This window comes from Phacochoerus africanus, chromosome 16 (assembly GCF_016906955.1).
Source record: "Phacochoerus africanus isolate WHEZ1 chromosome 16, ROS_Pafr_v1, whole genome shotgun sequence".
Lineage (NCBI taxonomy): Eukaryota > Metazoa > Chordata > Mammalia > Artiodactyla > Suidae > Phacochoerus > Phacochoerus africanus.
Window position 1 is genome coordinate 6,349,104 of NC_062559.1, and position 14,994 is coordinate 6,364,097.

The following is a 14,994-nucleotide window of genomic DNA, read 5'->3' on the forward strand; positions in this document are numbered from 1 at the left end:
CTCTTTCTTGGGTCGGCCCCTCAGGCTGTCACTGACACGGACACCAGATGCTCAGGGCATCTGCCTGTTCCAGCGGTGGGAGCCCCACAATGCTCCCTGGTCTCTCCAGGGATGTCCAGCTGCTCGTTTGTCCTTGAGGGTCCTTCTCTGGGCCCTTGTTTTTCAGAGTTTTGGTTCCTTTTTCTTTTTGTTTTTTGGCCAGAGCCCCAGCATGAAGACAGGAATCGACATTGTGCCACAGCAGTGAAAACCCTGAATCCTTAACCCACTAAGCCACCAGGAAACCCCCAGAGTTTTGGTTTCCAAGTGAGGCAGCCACAGCATGCAGGTCTCTCTTTCGATTTCATTGACGGGGAAAACGGTGGCTGAAGGATGTCACTCAGATCTTAATGATGTTGTCGGCGGAGGACCCATGGAGCCCCTGGAGCTTCAAGCCCCAGACGTAGGCACAGTGGGTAGTTCTGGTCTGCGGCTTCCCACGCGAATGACCTGGGCAGAGGTCTGTACTACTCGTGCCCTGGGGTCTCACCCCTGCTTCAGATTTGCTGCATTGGGAGTAGGGCCTTGGCTTCCAGGTTTTCAAAAGCTCTGCAGGGAGATTCTAAGGGGCAGACAAGAATGAGCATCATTCACGTAGTGGCTCCATGGATATATGGGTGCTTGTACACAAGTACTCTGATTGTTTTGGAGAAATTGTTTTTTTTTTAAGTCAAACAGCAGTTTATCCTAAGTTGAAGCCTCTGGTTGTTTTTTATTTGTTTGTTTTGTTTTTTTTCTGCAGTGCCTGTGGCATGTGGAAGTTCCCAGGCCAGGGATTGAACCCACAGCACAGCATTGATGGAAACTACAATAGTGACAACCCTGGGCCCTTAACCCACCGAGCCACCAGGGAACTCCGGGTCCTCTTTTTTTGTTTTGTTTTCTTTTTTGGCTGCCCCGAGGCATATGGAGTTCCCAGGCCAGGGATCAGATCCACTGCAGCTGTGGTAACTCGGGACCCCACTGTGACGACTGGAGGATCAAACCTGTGTCCTTGGTGCCACAGAGATGCTGCTGATCCCATTGGGCCACAGCGGGAACTCCATTTTTTAAAATTCTTGATTCTAAGGGACTGAAACTTTCCCTTGGTACTTCCTGTGATGCAGAAGTGCTGGTGAGTGCCCAGGAGAGCCAGCCAGACAGCCGGTGGGCACCTTCACAAGGAGAGGAGGCCTGAAGACGGCCTGGCTGGGAACCTGGGAGAGGGACCTCAGAGAGGCAGACCCCACCCTGACCTCCATCCCGCATTCTCAGCACACAGGCCAGGCCGGGGCCTCTGCCTTGAGTCACAAGGCACCATCTGTGGGGTTCGGGGCACACACCGAGGTTGGGGACTCTTCTGCTTGCCTAGGAAGGAAAAGCCATGCGATGCTGGGATTGGCAGAGGGCCAAGGAGACCGACACATCCAGCCTAGAATCTTGAGGGACCTCTCAATCGGCAGGTTGGAGAGATTCAAGGAAGGGATCATGAGCCAAGGAATATTCTAGAAAATGAAAAAACAAGGAAATAGATTGTCCCTGGAAGGAACAAGTGGCTCTCTCCTTGCCCTTAGCTCAGTCAGCCTCATGTTGGGCCTCCAACCCCCAGACTTGCAAGAGAGTAATTTTTTTTTTTTTTTTGTCTTTTTAGGGCCACACTCATGGCAGATGGAAGTTCCAAGGCTAGGGGTCGAATTGGAGCTACAGCTGCCAACCGACACCACAGCCACAGCAACGCAGGATCTGAGCTGCATCTGCGACCTACAATACAGCTCATGGCAACGCCGGATCCGTAACCTACTGAGTGAGGCCAGGGATACTAGTTGGATTCATTTCCACTGTGTCTCAATGGGAGCTCCCGAGAATAAATTTAGTTTTAAGACACTGAGTATGTGGCGATCTTCCATATGCCATAAATGCGGCCCTAAAAAGCAAGCAAGCAAACAAACAAAACCAGACAAAGGGCAGTTCATTCTAGCATTATCTTTAAGACTATCTGTCCTTGGAGGTAAACAATATGAAGAAAAAAATATAAAACCCTGGTACTGGTATAGATTGAGCAACGGAGGTGAAATTCAGCGAAATGATTAACAGACTCTAGGGGACTCTAGGGCTTCCCCTACCCGTTGGGATGTTTCCTAGCTGTGTGGCCTCTGGCAAGTTACTTAACTTCTCTGAGCCCTAGTTTCCTGTTTGTAAAATGAGGATAATGCTAGTCGGCGCTTCATGGGGTTGCTGTGAGGATTATAATAAATGAGGTAAAGGTATTGGGTCACCGTACAGTACCTGGTACAGTGCCTGGCAAGCGGCTGATGCTGAAGAAATGCATAGCATCCTCCCGGAGTAGGAGAGTTACCCAGGGAGTTGCAGGAGTCCCAGGAGGGGACCATAGACAGACAGGGAAACCTAGGGAACTTTGGGAGATCACTGTAAGTTAGTAACTGCTCAAGAGGGCCATCAGGGAGTTCCTATCATGGCGCAGCAGAAACGAATCCGACTAGGAACCATGAGGTTGCAGGTTCGATCCCTGGCCTCACTCAGCGGGTTAAGGATCCAGCGTTGCTGTGAGCTGTGGTGTAGGTTGACAGACACGGTTCGGATCTGGCATTGCTATGGCTGTGGTGTAGGATGGCAGCTACAGCTCCGATTCAACCCTTAGCCTGGGAACATCCACATGCTGTGGGTGAGGCCCTACAAAAAAAAAAAAAAAAAGAGGGCCATCCTAATGAGGCAGGCTTTCTTGGCTAGTGGAGGCATAAGCTATGCCTCAGCCCCTTGGGTGGGGTGAGGCCTGCATTCTGGTTCAGACCAAGGGCAGGAGTTTAAGAACCACCCTTCTGCTGATTTGAATAGGCACAGTCCTAGTTTGACCTTATAGGGTCACGTACTCACTCACCAGCTCCCCAGGAGGAGCTACTACTTGAGGAAGAGGAGGTCTCTCTCCGCCCCCACTCCCCTTGGATGGTAAAAAGGTAGCCCACTGGATCCTGGGCCAGAGCCTCCTTCTCTGACTGCTTGCATCTCTCACAAGACTCCTATTTTTTTTTTTTTAATATATAATGATTTTTATTTTTTTCCATTACAGCTGGTTTACAGTATTCTGTCATTTTCTACTGCACAGCAGGGTGACCCAGTCACACAGACATGTATACACTCTTTTTTCTCCCATTATCCTGCTCCATGACTAGACAGAGTTCCCAGGGCTACACAGCAGGATCCCATTGCTAAGACTCCTACCTTAATAAGTCTATTTGTTGCCTATCACTTTGTCTCCAGCTGAATTCTTTCTGTGCTAAGGTACAAAGTCCAGACAGCAGGTGAGTGATTCTGATTTAAAACCTGTGGGTTCAAGTCCCAAGTGCTGTCAGTTTCAAAGTTGTTGCTCACTGGCCTACTTCTCAATACACTGCTTATCTGTACTCACGGCGTGTGCCATCCCTCCAATGTCTGTCTGTCTGTCAGTCCTCCTTCCTTCCCTCTCTTCTCTCTTTTTCTTTTCAGGGCCATACCTGTGGTACATGGAGGTTTCCAGGCTAGGGGTCAAATTTGAGCTGCAGCTGCCGGCCTACACCACAGCCATAGCAACTCAGAATTCAAGCTGCATGTACAACCTTGCTGTAGCTCATGGCAACGCCGGATCCTTAGCCCACTGAGTGAGGCCAGGGGTGGAACATGTGTCCTCAAGTCACTAGTCATGTTCTTAACCCACTGAGCCACAACGGGAACTCCCCTCCAAAGTTCTTTAAAATGAATGTTAAGTGTCTATCTTGAGTCCAGACTCTTTGGAGTCTCAGACCTCTGTCTAGCACCTCATCACAGGAATGCCCTCCTGTCTGCCTGAAACTGAGCACGAGCCAGTGGGGCTTCTGGGCACAAAAAGCCTTTCTGTGTCTCCATTTCTTTTCCTTTCTTTTTTTTCTTTGTTTTTGGGCTTTACTCGTGGCATGTGGAAGTTCCCAGGCCAGGGATTGAACTAGAGCCACAACAGCGACCTGAGCCACAGCACTGACAATGCCGGATCCTTAACCCACTGAGCCACAGGGGAACGCCCCACCTTTCTTGCGTGTAGGATCTAGGCCTCATTCAGCCTCTGTGACCTTCCTTGTGTTCCCAAGGGCAGGTTCAAACAGTTGCCAGGAGGGGAGCGGATGTGAAGACGAGAGCCTGGGAGCAGGTCCTGGTTCCCCTTAAGGGCTCATAACATTATCTTTGAGCTCTTCTGCAGAACAAAACCCCTTAACAAATGGAAGCTATTAACCATGTGATGAAGCCTTCTTCCTTCCAGAAAGAAGGTTGTGGTGAAATACTCTCAAGGACCACCAGAGCCAGTCCCTGGGCCACTAACACCAGATTCTGGAAGAGTCTAAGCCTGCATCTACCCTGACCCTGATCTGTGGCCCTATTTTCCACTGCCAGACTCCAAGAGCCTTTCCGATTCCCACCCAAAGGAGGGCACCATCTCTAGGGCATTAGTCTGCTGTGGCCTCCTTTGCCTGGCAAGGCAATAAAGCTATTTTTTCCCCACCCCAATCCCTGCATCTGTGTTTCCATTCATCCCCAGTGGACAGAGGCTGAGTTTCAGCAACACAGATCCTCCAGGGGCCCATGGCTGGGGTCCGAGGGCTTCTATGGTCGGCTCCTGTTAGCAGCCACCGCAGCATTGCCTGTGAACTCCCATCACCCTTCTGCCTGGAATATTCCACCCGGCCCTCCCATCTGGGCTTCCCTGCCTTTGACAAACATTGTTGCCCTTGACACTCCCCAGGCTATGGCCCCACCTGGCGTTGGATATTCGTAGCTGGGACCTCTGCCTTCTGTCCCCGCTTCCTCAGTGCTGCGCTCACAACTGGCATATTGTAGATATTGTTTGGATCACAAATGACATGGATGCCAGGGTCAAAGGAGAATGAAGAAGAAGAAGAGAAGGAAAACTCAGCGTGTCAATTAGGGTCTTGTTGGGAAACAGATGGCGTTCTCATGGGGGGGGGGCGGTGGAGAGAGTTTAAAGAAGGGACCATTCACCAAGGTGGGGCAGGGGTTGGGGGACTGGCCAGGGGAGGTGAAGCCTTCGATGGCGAGGCCAGCTGCACTTGGAAGCCACCTTCATCACTGCATCTGAAGGGGCAAGGGGAGGGCGTGGCCCCGAGAACATGGGGAGACTTGTAGGACAGGGCCACCTGACAAGATCTGTGGCCCTTAGTGGGACGCTGCCATGCCAAGCTGGGGTCTGGCACCGAGGGAGCCAGGGCACCAAATACCTTGATCTCATTCACCTGCCAGGGCCACATATTGGCTCAACCCAGCCCAGCCCATGACACAAGGGAGCCTGTGAATGTGGTCCAGAGAGACCATCCTGCCAGGCCACAGGGCGGGGTGAGAAGGGTGGAGAGACCCTCTAGAGGCCCGGGGGGGACCCCGTCCAGCACCGGTGGGCATCCTGCGTTCCTGTGCACAGACCAGGCCCAGGCCCCGGAATCGGAAGATCGAGGAAGGGAGATAAGTTCTCACGCCCAAGGGAACATCATGTCCTTTCTTCGGGCTTCATCTTTTTCAACCAGAACAGCCACAGAGGCACCTAAGCAAGTCCGGACCCTCTTCCGGGCCTGGCATGAGCAACACCAGATTCGCACTCTCCGTGATCGGCTCGCTCCTTCCACCGAGACCTTCCCGCGGTGAGCCAGGACTCCCTTAGGAAAGCATCTGAGAGCGGGGACGAGTTTCTGTTGCTCACGGTGGTCAAGAGTGGGCACAGGTTCCGCTGCCAACTCAAGAGTAAACTGTAGGTACTTCTCTCTTATTTTGGTCTTCAGGTCGGACCGCGTGCTCTGGGAGGAGGGGGAAGGCTCATAAATCCGGTCCTTAGGGCAGAACCTAATTGGTCTCCATATCTTCTATTCTGGGCATCCAAATTCCACCCAGGTGCCTTCGGGCAGAAAACCTCATGCCCAGAATCATGGGCGAGACTAATTTAAAGAATTGGGAGTCCCAGAGGAATTCTGTGCCACCTCGACCCAGCATTTTTCTTCCCCAGGGAATGGAGTTATGGGGAAGCTCATTCTATTCTGAACGGGCAAAGGGAAAGAGCATTGCTCAGTCAGACGGAGAGGGCAAAAAAAAAAAAAAAAAATCTTCTTGTGATGAAAACTCTTCAGATTTACTTTCTTAGTGACTTTTCAAGTTTGCCATACAGTGGTATTGACTGTGGTCCCATTCGGTACATCTCATGACTTATTTATTAATAACTTGATTCCCCCCCCCTTTTTTTAGGGCTGCACCTTCAGCCTATGGAAGTGCCCAGGCCACGGATTGAATCCAAGGCACAGCTGCGAGCTGTGCCACAGCTTTGGCGACGGTGGATCTTTAACCCACTGTGCCACAGTGGCGACTCCCATGATGGCATGAGTCTAACCAATTGCCTCAAACAGCCGGTGGCAGGGGCACCCATGTTGGAGGAGGGGATAAAAAAAGTCACGACATCTTGGCCCTTACACTTCAAGGTCACCTGGGTCAGCAAGGCAGAGGACCATCCCATTGTGAGTAGTTCCCTTTCCAGGACCCACAGTGTCTGCCACGGGGCAGGTATTAGAAGATATTTGTTCAATAATGCATGAAGAAATTCCAGGAGTTCCCTGGCGGTGCAGCAGGTTAAGGATCTGGCATTGTCACTGCAGCAGCTCAGGTTGCTACTGTGGCCCTGAGTTTGACCCCTGGTATGAGAACTTCCACATGCTGTGGATGTGGCCAAAAAAAAATTTGTTTTCACAGAACTGTGTGAAAAAATTAACTTTTTCCCTCCTGGTTTCTCCTGAAGAACACCTTTTGTAGCCACTAGATGGCAGGGTTAATCACATCAGTTGGGTTTGTTGAGGGAATTCCGGTGTGGAACCAGGCAATGGAATTTAAATTTAATCTTGTTTTAGGAGTTCCCATCGTGGCGCAGTGGTTAACGAATCCGACTAGGAACCATGAGGTTGCGGGTTCGGTCCCTGCCCTTGCTCAGTGGGTTAAGGATCCGGCGTTGCCGTGAGCTGTGGTGTAGGTTGCAGACGTGGCTCGGATCCCACGTTGCTGTGGCTCTGGCGTAGGCCAGTGGCTACGGCTCCGATTCGACCCCTAGCATGGGAACCTCCATATGCCTCGGGAGTGGCCCAAGAAATAGCTAAAAAGACCAAAAAAAAATCTTGTTTTAATTGTTTTTGAACTTATTAATCAGTAAGTTTAAAAAAATATATTGTGGGGAGTTCCCATTGTGGCTTGGTGGGTTAAGAACCCAACATAGGATGGGGTTTTGACCCCGGGCCTCACTTGATTAAGGATCTGGCGTTGCTGTGACTGTGGTATAGGCTTCAGCTGGAGCTCCAATTTGACCCCTAGCTGGCAACTTCCATATGCAGCAGGTCCAGCCATTAAAAACAAACAAACGGCCCAAAAAACGTATTGTGGAGTTTCCTGGTAGTTAAATGGGTTAAGGATCTGGTATTGTTACTGCTGTGGCTCCAGTCATTGCTGTGGCTCAGGTTTGAACCCTGGCCTTGAAACTTCCACATGTTACATGCTGCAGGTGAGGCCAAAAAAAAAAAAAAAAAAAAAAGGGAAAAAAACCCCCATAATATCATAAGAAATATTTGGAAGGTAAAACTGAACGATCCTAGTGGGTTTCTTGCTTCCTCAAGCTAAGAGATGGTATGAATTTCTCTTCTGCAGTGTTTCTAAATCAGTCCTTTTAAGGCTTGACTGGATGAAAATTCTTTCTGTTCTTCATTCAGATAAATAAATGTCAACTCGGTTTGCCCTTCTGCTCAGAAGGGGCCTTGACTGTCAGAATGCGGCAGCCCTCTGTTTATTGCCTCTGGCAGATCTAAGTCTCTGAGACTGATCCTGGCATAAATCCTCCCCAGAGCTTCTGTTCCCCTTGGCTTCCGTCTCCCTAGTTACCCTCCCTCCTTCTGCTCCGGAGGGTCCTAGATCTTCGGTTTTTCTTCTGTAGCAAATCAGACGTCTTGCCAGCCCTGCTTCTGTTTTTTTTTTTTTTTTTTTAAAGCAATTTTTTATTTGAAAATACTGCCAAAATCACAGGCTTACCTCAAACAGGTTCCTGTTTTAAAGGAAAAGATGAATGTACCTATCTGGAAATGACTTGGGCGTATTGAGATAGGGATTGATAAATAATCCCCAATTTATCTCATTATCATTATGAAGTATCATGATAGTAAAACTGACCTTTGTTTTTCTGTGTACAGGTCAGTGAGGTTTTGTTTTTTGTTTTTTGTTTTTTATTTATTTTTTCTTTTTACGGCTGCACCCGCGGCATATGGAGGTTCCCAGGCTAGGGGTCAAATTGGAACTACAGCTGCCGGCCTACACCACAGCCACAGCAACACCAGATCTGAGCCGCATCTGTCACCTACACCACAGCTCATGGCAACGTCGGATCCTTAACCCACTGAGGGAGGCCAGGGATTGAAACAACATCCTCATGGATCCTAGTTGGGTTCATTTCTGCTGCGCCACAGTGGGAACTCCCAGATGCTGGTTTCAATTCTGGGCTCTCTGAATCCATGCTCCTACTTCCATCATAGCCTATTCAGATTAACTATACACGTAGTCAAAATAAATGATTCATGTTTTGTCCAGAAGTTTTAGGTATTTTTTCCTTTTCTCTCTCTCTCTTTTTTTTTTTTTTTTTGGCCACTCCTGGAGCATTCGGAAGTTCCTGGGACAGGGATCAAACCCATGGCACAGCAGTGACCTGAGCTGCAGCAGTGACAATGCCGGATCGTTAACTCACTGAGCCACCCGGGAATTCCCCAGGTAATTTTTCCTGGGACGATTACTTAGACTTTGTACTTCATCATATTGTTGGATGGCTTATTTATTTATTTGTTTTTGGTCATGCCTGTTGCATGTGGAAGTTCTGGGGCTGAAGCCACAGCTGTTACCAGAGTCTCATCAGGGACAATGCTGGGTCCTTAACCCTCTGAGCCATGAGGGAACTCAAGGATGTCCTAGCTTTAAAAGACTAAAAGATTTCTGGAGTTCCCGTCGTGGCGCAGTGGTTAATGAATCCGACTAGGAACCATGAGGTTGCGGGTTCGATCCCTGGCCCCACTCAGTGGGCTGAGGATCTGGCTTTGCCCTGAGTTGTGGGTGTAGGTTGCAGATGCAGCTCGGATCCCAACTTACTGTGGCTCTGGTGTAGGCCAGTGGCTGCGGTTCCGATTAGACCCCTAGCCTGGGAACCTCCATATGCCGAGGGAGTGGCCCGAGAAATGGCAAAAAGACAAAAAAAAAAAAAAAGACTAAAAGATTTCTGAAATGATTGCATTTTTTTTTTAAACATTTTAGGGCTGCACCTGTGGCATATAAAAGTTCCCTGGCTAGGGGTCAAAGCAGAGCTACAGCTGCCACCTAAATCACAGCCACAGCAACATGGGATCCAAGCTACACTTGCAGGCTACACCACAGCTTATGGCAATGCCGGATCCTTAACCCACTGAGTGAGGCCAGGGATAGAACCCTCATCCTCATGGATACTAGTTGGGTTCTTTACCCGCTGAGCCGTGATGACAGGAACTCCTTGAAAGGACTGCATTTGGGTATTATCTTATCTACTTACTCTTTCCAAACAGTCAAAATAAAAAATCCAACTCTCGGAGTTCCCGTCGTGCTGCAGTGGTTAACGAATCTGACTAGGAACCATGAGGTTGCGGTTTCGGTCCCTGCCCTTGCTCAGTGGGTTGACGATCCAGCGTTGCCGTGAGCTGTGGTGTAGGTTGCAGACGCGGCTTGGATCCAGCGTTGCTGTGGCTCTGGCGTGGGCCGGCAGCTACAGCTCCGATTTGACCCCTAGCTTGGGAAACTCCATGTGCCTCGGGAGTGGCCCAATAAATAGCAAAAAGACAAAAAAAAAAAAATCCAACTCTCAAATCAAGTATTCGCCCTCTTCAATCTGAATTGTAGGGAGCAAGCCTCAGAGTCTCTGTTCCTTTTATCCTTCATCTGCAGACCTTTGGACCTACAGTCTCAGAACCAGCCTCAAACAGAGTCTGTTTTCAGGGCTGGCAACTCTAGACCCACCAGGCAACGGGGAGTGGGAGCGGCTTCGTAGTTTTGCTGTTGGCACCTTCTCCTCCGCCGCGGCCCCCCCCCCCCCAGCCGAGAGAAACTCCATGCCAGGAGCTGGGAGCAGCGTCAGGAGAATTTATTAACATTGCTCAGGAGGAGACACGAAGCAGGCAGGACGGTGAAGCTGAGCAGGAAACGGGCAAGAGCAGCTCAGACGGCTGGTGGAATGGGGCGGTGGCCAGGCTGTAGGGGAAGGGTAGGTGGGGCTGGGGGGGGGGCCCTCCCTCTGCCCCGAGTTTTCTCCCAGGAGGCAGAGGTGGGACCCATCCAGGTGGAGCTCCAGGTCTGAGTCCTCCGGAGGGGTGGGGCTAGATTTCACCACCCCCGGCAGTATCTTCCAGGAGAAGGTCTCCTTTCTAAGGGCAAAGGCAGGATGAGTCAGCCGGGGGGACAGAGAGAGGGCGCAGGCTTTGTTCTGGAGCCTGTCAGATCCAGCATCAGCCTCTCGGTACCTGATGCGGCAGAGCCCTGAGGTTCCGCTATGGACGAAGACTTCCCTGGCTTCCTGGGGTCTTTGGATGGGGTGCCACTTGCTCAGGGACAGGGGCTCCCTGGGCTGGGCCACCACTGGGGTAGAAAGACAGGAATGTGAGTTCCTGCGGTGGGGCAGTGGGTTAAGGGTCTGGTGTTGCCCCAGCTGCCCTAGGTCGCAGCTGCGACTCGGGTACTTCCACATGCTGGGCTTGGGCGCGGCAACAAAAAAAAAAAAGGAAAGAAAAAAAAAGGGAGAGAGAGGAATGACGCGCCCTTGAGACTCACTGTACTACTGACCCTTTTCTCCTCCCCAAACCACCTGCTGTCCACGCCCATCTCCCTGGACAGCCCCCTGCCCCCAACACACAGTCACGTGCTGGAAGGGCTCACCTCCTTCTGTTGGTACCTCCTCCAGCAGCACAGACACAGGGGGACCAGAGACGCCAGGAGCAGCAGAACCCAGACACCTAATAGTATGACTTGAAGGCCTGTGAACATGGCCTAGGACAGAGGCACGAGAGGGGCTGTTGCCCTCTGGGCTCTGTCTCCATGCGTATCGGGGCATGGGGTCACCCTCCACCCGATTCGTCCCTGAGTCTGTGGCTTCCAGGGAGTGGGGGGCTGAAGAAAGAGCCCAAGGGGGTGGGGGTGGGGTGTCCGTGGGAATAGCATGAAGAGAGCAGCTAGAACCCCTCTTCTCGGGCCTCAGTGTCCTCATCTGAACAGCCTCGGGCTTGGGCCGGGATCTGGTTCCCTGACAACCCTGAGACTTGACAGAGTCCAGGGAGAACATGTGTTTAGCAGCTTCGCACCCTTCCCCCCTTTGCAGCATTAGCTCATTGTTTGTGGTTTCAATGTGTCTATTTCCCTCAAACCTGCTGTAACACCCTCAACCGCAGGAATGGCTTCTCTTTTGTTCAGGGTCACGGCTATGGTGACCGCCATCACACTTGGGGCAGAACAGTGCACACTCTTTTTTTTTTTTTTTTTTTTTGGCCGCTACATGGCACTGGAGTTTCTGGGCCAGGGGTCAGATCCGAGCCGTAGTTGTGACCTAAGCCTCAGCTGCGGCAATGCTGGATCCTTACCCCACTGCGCCAGGCTGGGGATCGAACCCGCGTCCTAGCGCTCCCAAGATGTTGTGTCACCATGGCAACTCCAAGCTCACGCTCTTTTGGATGGACCGCCTCACCCTCAGCCATGGTGTGGCCCTCCCCGTCTACCACCCACTGCCGTGCTTTTGGCGGCCCAGCTACCTTCAGCTTGTCCAGGTACAAGATGCATAGCTGTTGTCTGCTAACATCTGGATTTGGGGTGCCAGGGGGCCAGGTGGGACCCCAGGACGGAGAGACATCACAGATATCGTCATAAAAAGAATAGTGGTACTGGTTGAAATTTGCAGCTGCAATGACGATGGCGGCAGTGGCCGTTGAGAAAGCTGTCAGCGTGAGCGCGGTCCTTAGCAGGGCCTGGAGGGGTCAGGACACAGACAGACCTTGGGGACTCAGTCTCTTCTAGAGCCCAGCCCAGGGCTGAGAGGGGGAAGCCCAGTGGAGCTGGCCTGTGACGGGGCAGGAGGCTTGGGGTGGCCTCCAGCTCTGGACCTGGCGTCAAGCCCTGCCCTTCCCTGAGCTCACCCAGTAGATGCCACCGCGTTTCTCATACACGAAGGCGACAACTCCAGCCAGCACAGCCTGGGGAGAGAGGCAAGCAGCTGGGTTAGCACGGAGCGTGCCAGCTGCCCGCTTCCCTTGCTCTCCCCAACCCCCGCCGCGAAAGCCAACCCTCTGGCTGGCCCTTCTCCCGAGCCCTCCATGCGGCCCCGAGGTTTTGAGCTAAGCTCTGCTGTGTCTGTGAGATAACAGTGAGGGTACCGAGGCCTGACTTAAACTCGAGAGACGTCAGGACCCTCTGGTTTCATGACAAGGAAAAATGTGTCTGGGGAAGCCAGGCCTGAGCCCTCCTCGCCTTCTCCAGAAGCACTCTTTTTAAGCAAAACACCAGGGTGGCAGGTGGGAGCTCCAGGTTGTTGGAGAAGCTCTCAGCTCAGGATGAGTGTCCTGAGGTAGGGGCCTGTTCTAAGGTGCTCCGCCACCCACCCGGCAGGCCCTGGAGGACAGGAAGTCTGGTGGATCAGAACCCTGTTTGACAATTCTATAGCTAATCTCAGTGTTTTGCCACCTGGGGGTGGGGTGGGTGTTCTGTGTGTGTGTGTGTGTGTGTGTGTGTGTGATTCCTTTTGATTTCTCTCTCAATAAATATGTTTTACAGTTGTCCTGTGAGCATGGGCCTGCCAGAGGGCATCTCTGCCCTACCCTAACCCAGCCACCAGGCTCCTCCTGCAGTCAGCACCCACCCATCTGCTGATGTGGGCACTGCTGTTCTCTGACACCCATTGCCTGAGGCCCACTGGGTGCAGGGGGGCGCCTCCCCCATCCAAATGCAAGCCTCTGGAGCCGAGCCGGGTCCTAGATCTTTAGCTGGTTTGCTGTTGAAGGTGGGGAAGCCTGGGGCGGGGACCCGGGAGAGCTGACCAGTGACTGGCCCTCCCAGCCCTTAGCTCGGCTAGTCTCCCATCTGTTGAAGCAGGGCCTCGGCCTGGAGGGCTTGGAGTCCTTTTAGTGGCCAAGTCTACCTTCTGATGGGGTCCATGGTGGTGGTCTCTCACCTCCGACAGGAGGTCCATCTGCCCGCCCTCTTCCCGCCCCACTCACCACAGCCCCGGTCCAGATGGGAGCTCCCGATTCCCGCAGGGTGGTGGAGCCGGAGATGTAGAGGAAGCCTCCCAGGACCCCACTCAACACCCCCAGCACGATCTGCACCACCTGAAAGATGAAAAACCCAGGGAGTTCCTGCTGAGTCCCGGTGGGTTAAGGATCCAGTGTTGCTGCAGGTGTGGCAGAGGTCGTGGCTGCGGCTCAGATGCTATCCCAGGCCCAGGAGCAACCCTCTGCACCTAAGTCTGAGGATCTGCCACTCCAGGTATGAGTGGTTAGAACCCACAAAGAGGAGGGGAGAGGATGTGGGGGAGAGGAGGGCGGGGGGATGGCTCAGGGCTCCACCAGCTGGGATTCGAAGGGGTCAGCATCTCCTCTGTCCCCCTGTAGCCCACAGCCTATCCTGCCGACAGGTTTTATGAGGAAGGCCAGTAAGCGAGGGAAGAGCCAGACCTTACGGTCTGGGAAGAAGATAAAACTGGCTCCGCATCCTGAGCCAAGAGGAGGGGGCTTCCCCTTCCCCGTCTAGGGAGCCTGGGCCCCGTCCACACCCCACGAGGCAGGCAGCCCTACTCACCCAGGAGGCCACCAGCAGCCGGCTGCTGCCCAGGGTCTGGGACGCAGTGGGGGGCTGCAGGACCAGGGGCTGCAGCAGGGAGCACCCGCTCAGCAGGAGCTTGGCCAGACCTGACTCCTGGTGGACGTGCACCTCGATGCGGTTGGGCTGGGGAGCCCCAGACCCCGCCTCCCCACCGTCTGAGGTTCCCATGCCTGCAGACACGCTCCTAGGAGGAAGGAAGGGGGCGTCGGGGAGGAAAGGTTGGCAGGGGGTTTCCACAGGTTTCACGGAAGCTGGGGGACTGGCAGAGACCCTGACACCTGGGACTGTCTCGAGGGGTGTCGCCGAAGAGATGCCTGTGCTGTCACCGCAGAGCCCACCCAAGCCTCTTCTTCGCCCCAGAGCTGCTGTGCCTCCCTGTCTCCAGGGGCTGGACCAGGCAGTCCCCGGAGCCCTCATCTCGCCCTGTCCTGCTCCCAGCCCACTGGAGACCTTGGCGCCCACCCTCTCCTCCAGCGCCCTCAGGCTGCGGGGCAGACCTGAGTCCTGGCTGATGGTGGAACTTCTATTGAGGCAGCTGCTTCCCAGCTGAGCCCAGGACCCTCCCCACCCCTGCCAGCTGCTAAATCTCTCTCTCTCCACCAATGGCTACTCAGCCCGACACGGCAGTTCAAACTGCCCTGTCCCCCAGCCCCTGCCCCGAGCCCCTGCATGAGGGACCATGTCCTGGGTTGAGTTGGAAGTCAAAGGTCAGAATGACTCAGCATCAATGGGGAGGCGGGGGCAGGGGTGGGTATCTGGCCTCCAATCCTGCCTCCTTCCTGGAGTTACCTCTTCTACGCCGTGGTTGGTCCCTCCCTCCTTCCCTGTCCACAGCACATTCTTGGGGGACTATTGAGGGACAGGGTGGGGAGGGGTCTTATGAGAAGGGACTCTGGGGAAGGGCCGCCTGGGCTGTAGGCCTGCCTCACCTGTTCTCCTCGGGGACCGGGGACTGGGGACCGGAGGCCAGCAGTCTGGATGTGATGCAGGGCTGGGGAGAGCCACTAGGGCAGAGAACTGGGCAGAAAGGGGCGGGAGTTGGTGGAGAGCCAGAAAGGG

At 53.3% G+C, this 14,994-nt stretch overlaps 1 protein-coding gene across 2 annotated transcripts; it reads right to left on the minus strand.

Annotated features, from left to right (window-relative positions):
• Positions 1-10,198: 10,198 nt before the first annotated feature.
• On the minus strand, positions 10,199-14,976 carry TMEM176A (transmembrane protein 176A). Of its 2 annotated transcripts, none has more exons than XM_047763459.1 (7): positions 14,865-14,976; positions 13,912-14,119; positions 13,332-13,442; positions 12,255-12,311; positions 11,874-12,086; positions 11,008-11,118; positions 10,199-10,499 (listed from the first exon to the last, which is right to left on the minus strand). In XM_047763459.1, the coding sequence occupies exons 2-7, from the start codon at positions 14,101-14,103 to the stop codon at positions 10,452-10,454; spliced, it is 732 nt and encodes a 243-aa protein (XP_047619415.1). In that variant the 5' UTR covers positions 14,104-14,119; positions 14,865-14,976; the 3' UTR covers positions 10,199-10,451. The 2 variants fall into 2 exon arrangements, with proteins under 2 accessions (XP_047619415.1, XP_047619414.1); XM_047763458.1 differs by lacking the exon at positions 10,199-10,499 and adding an exon at positions 10,650-10,820.
• Between the last annotated feature and the right edge of the window lie 18 nt (positions 14,977-14,994).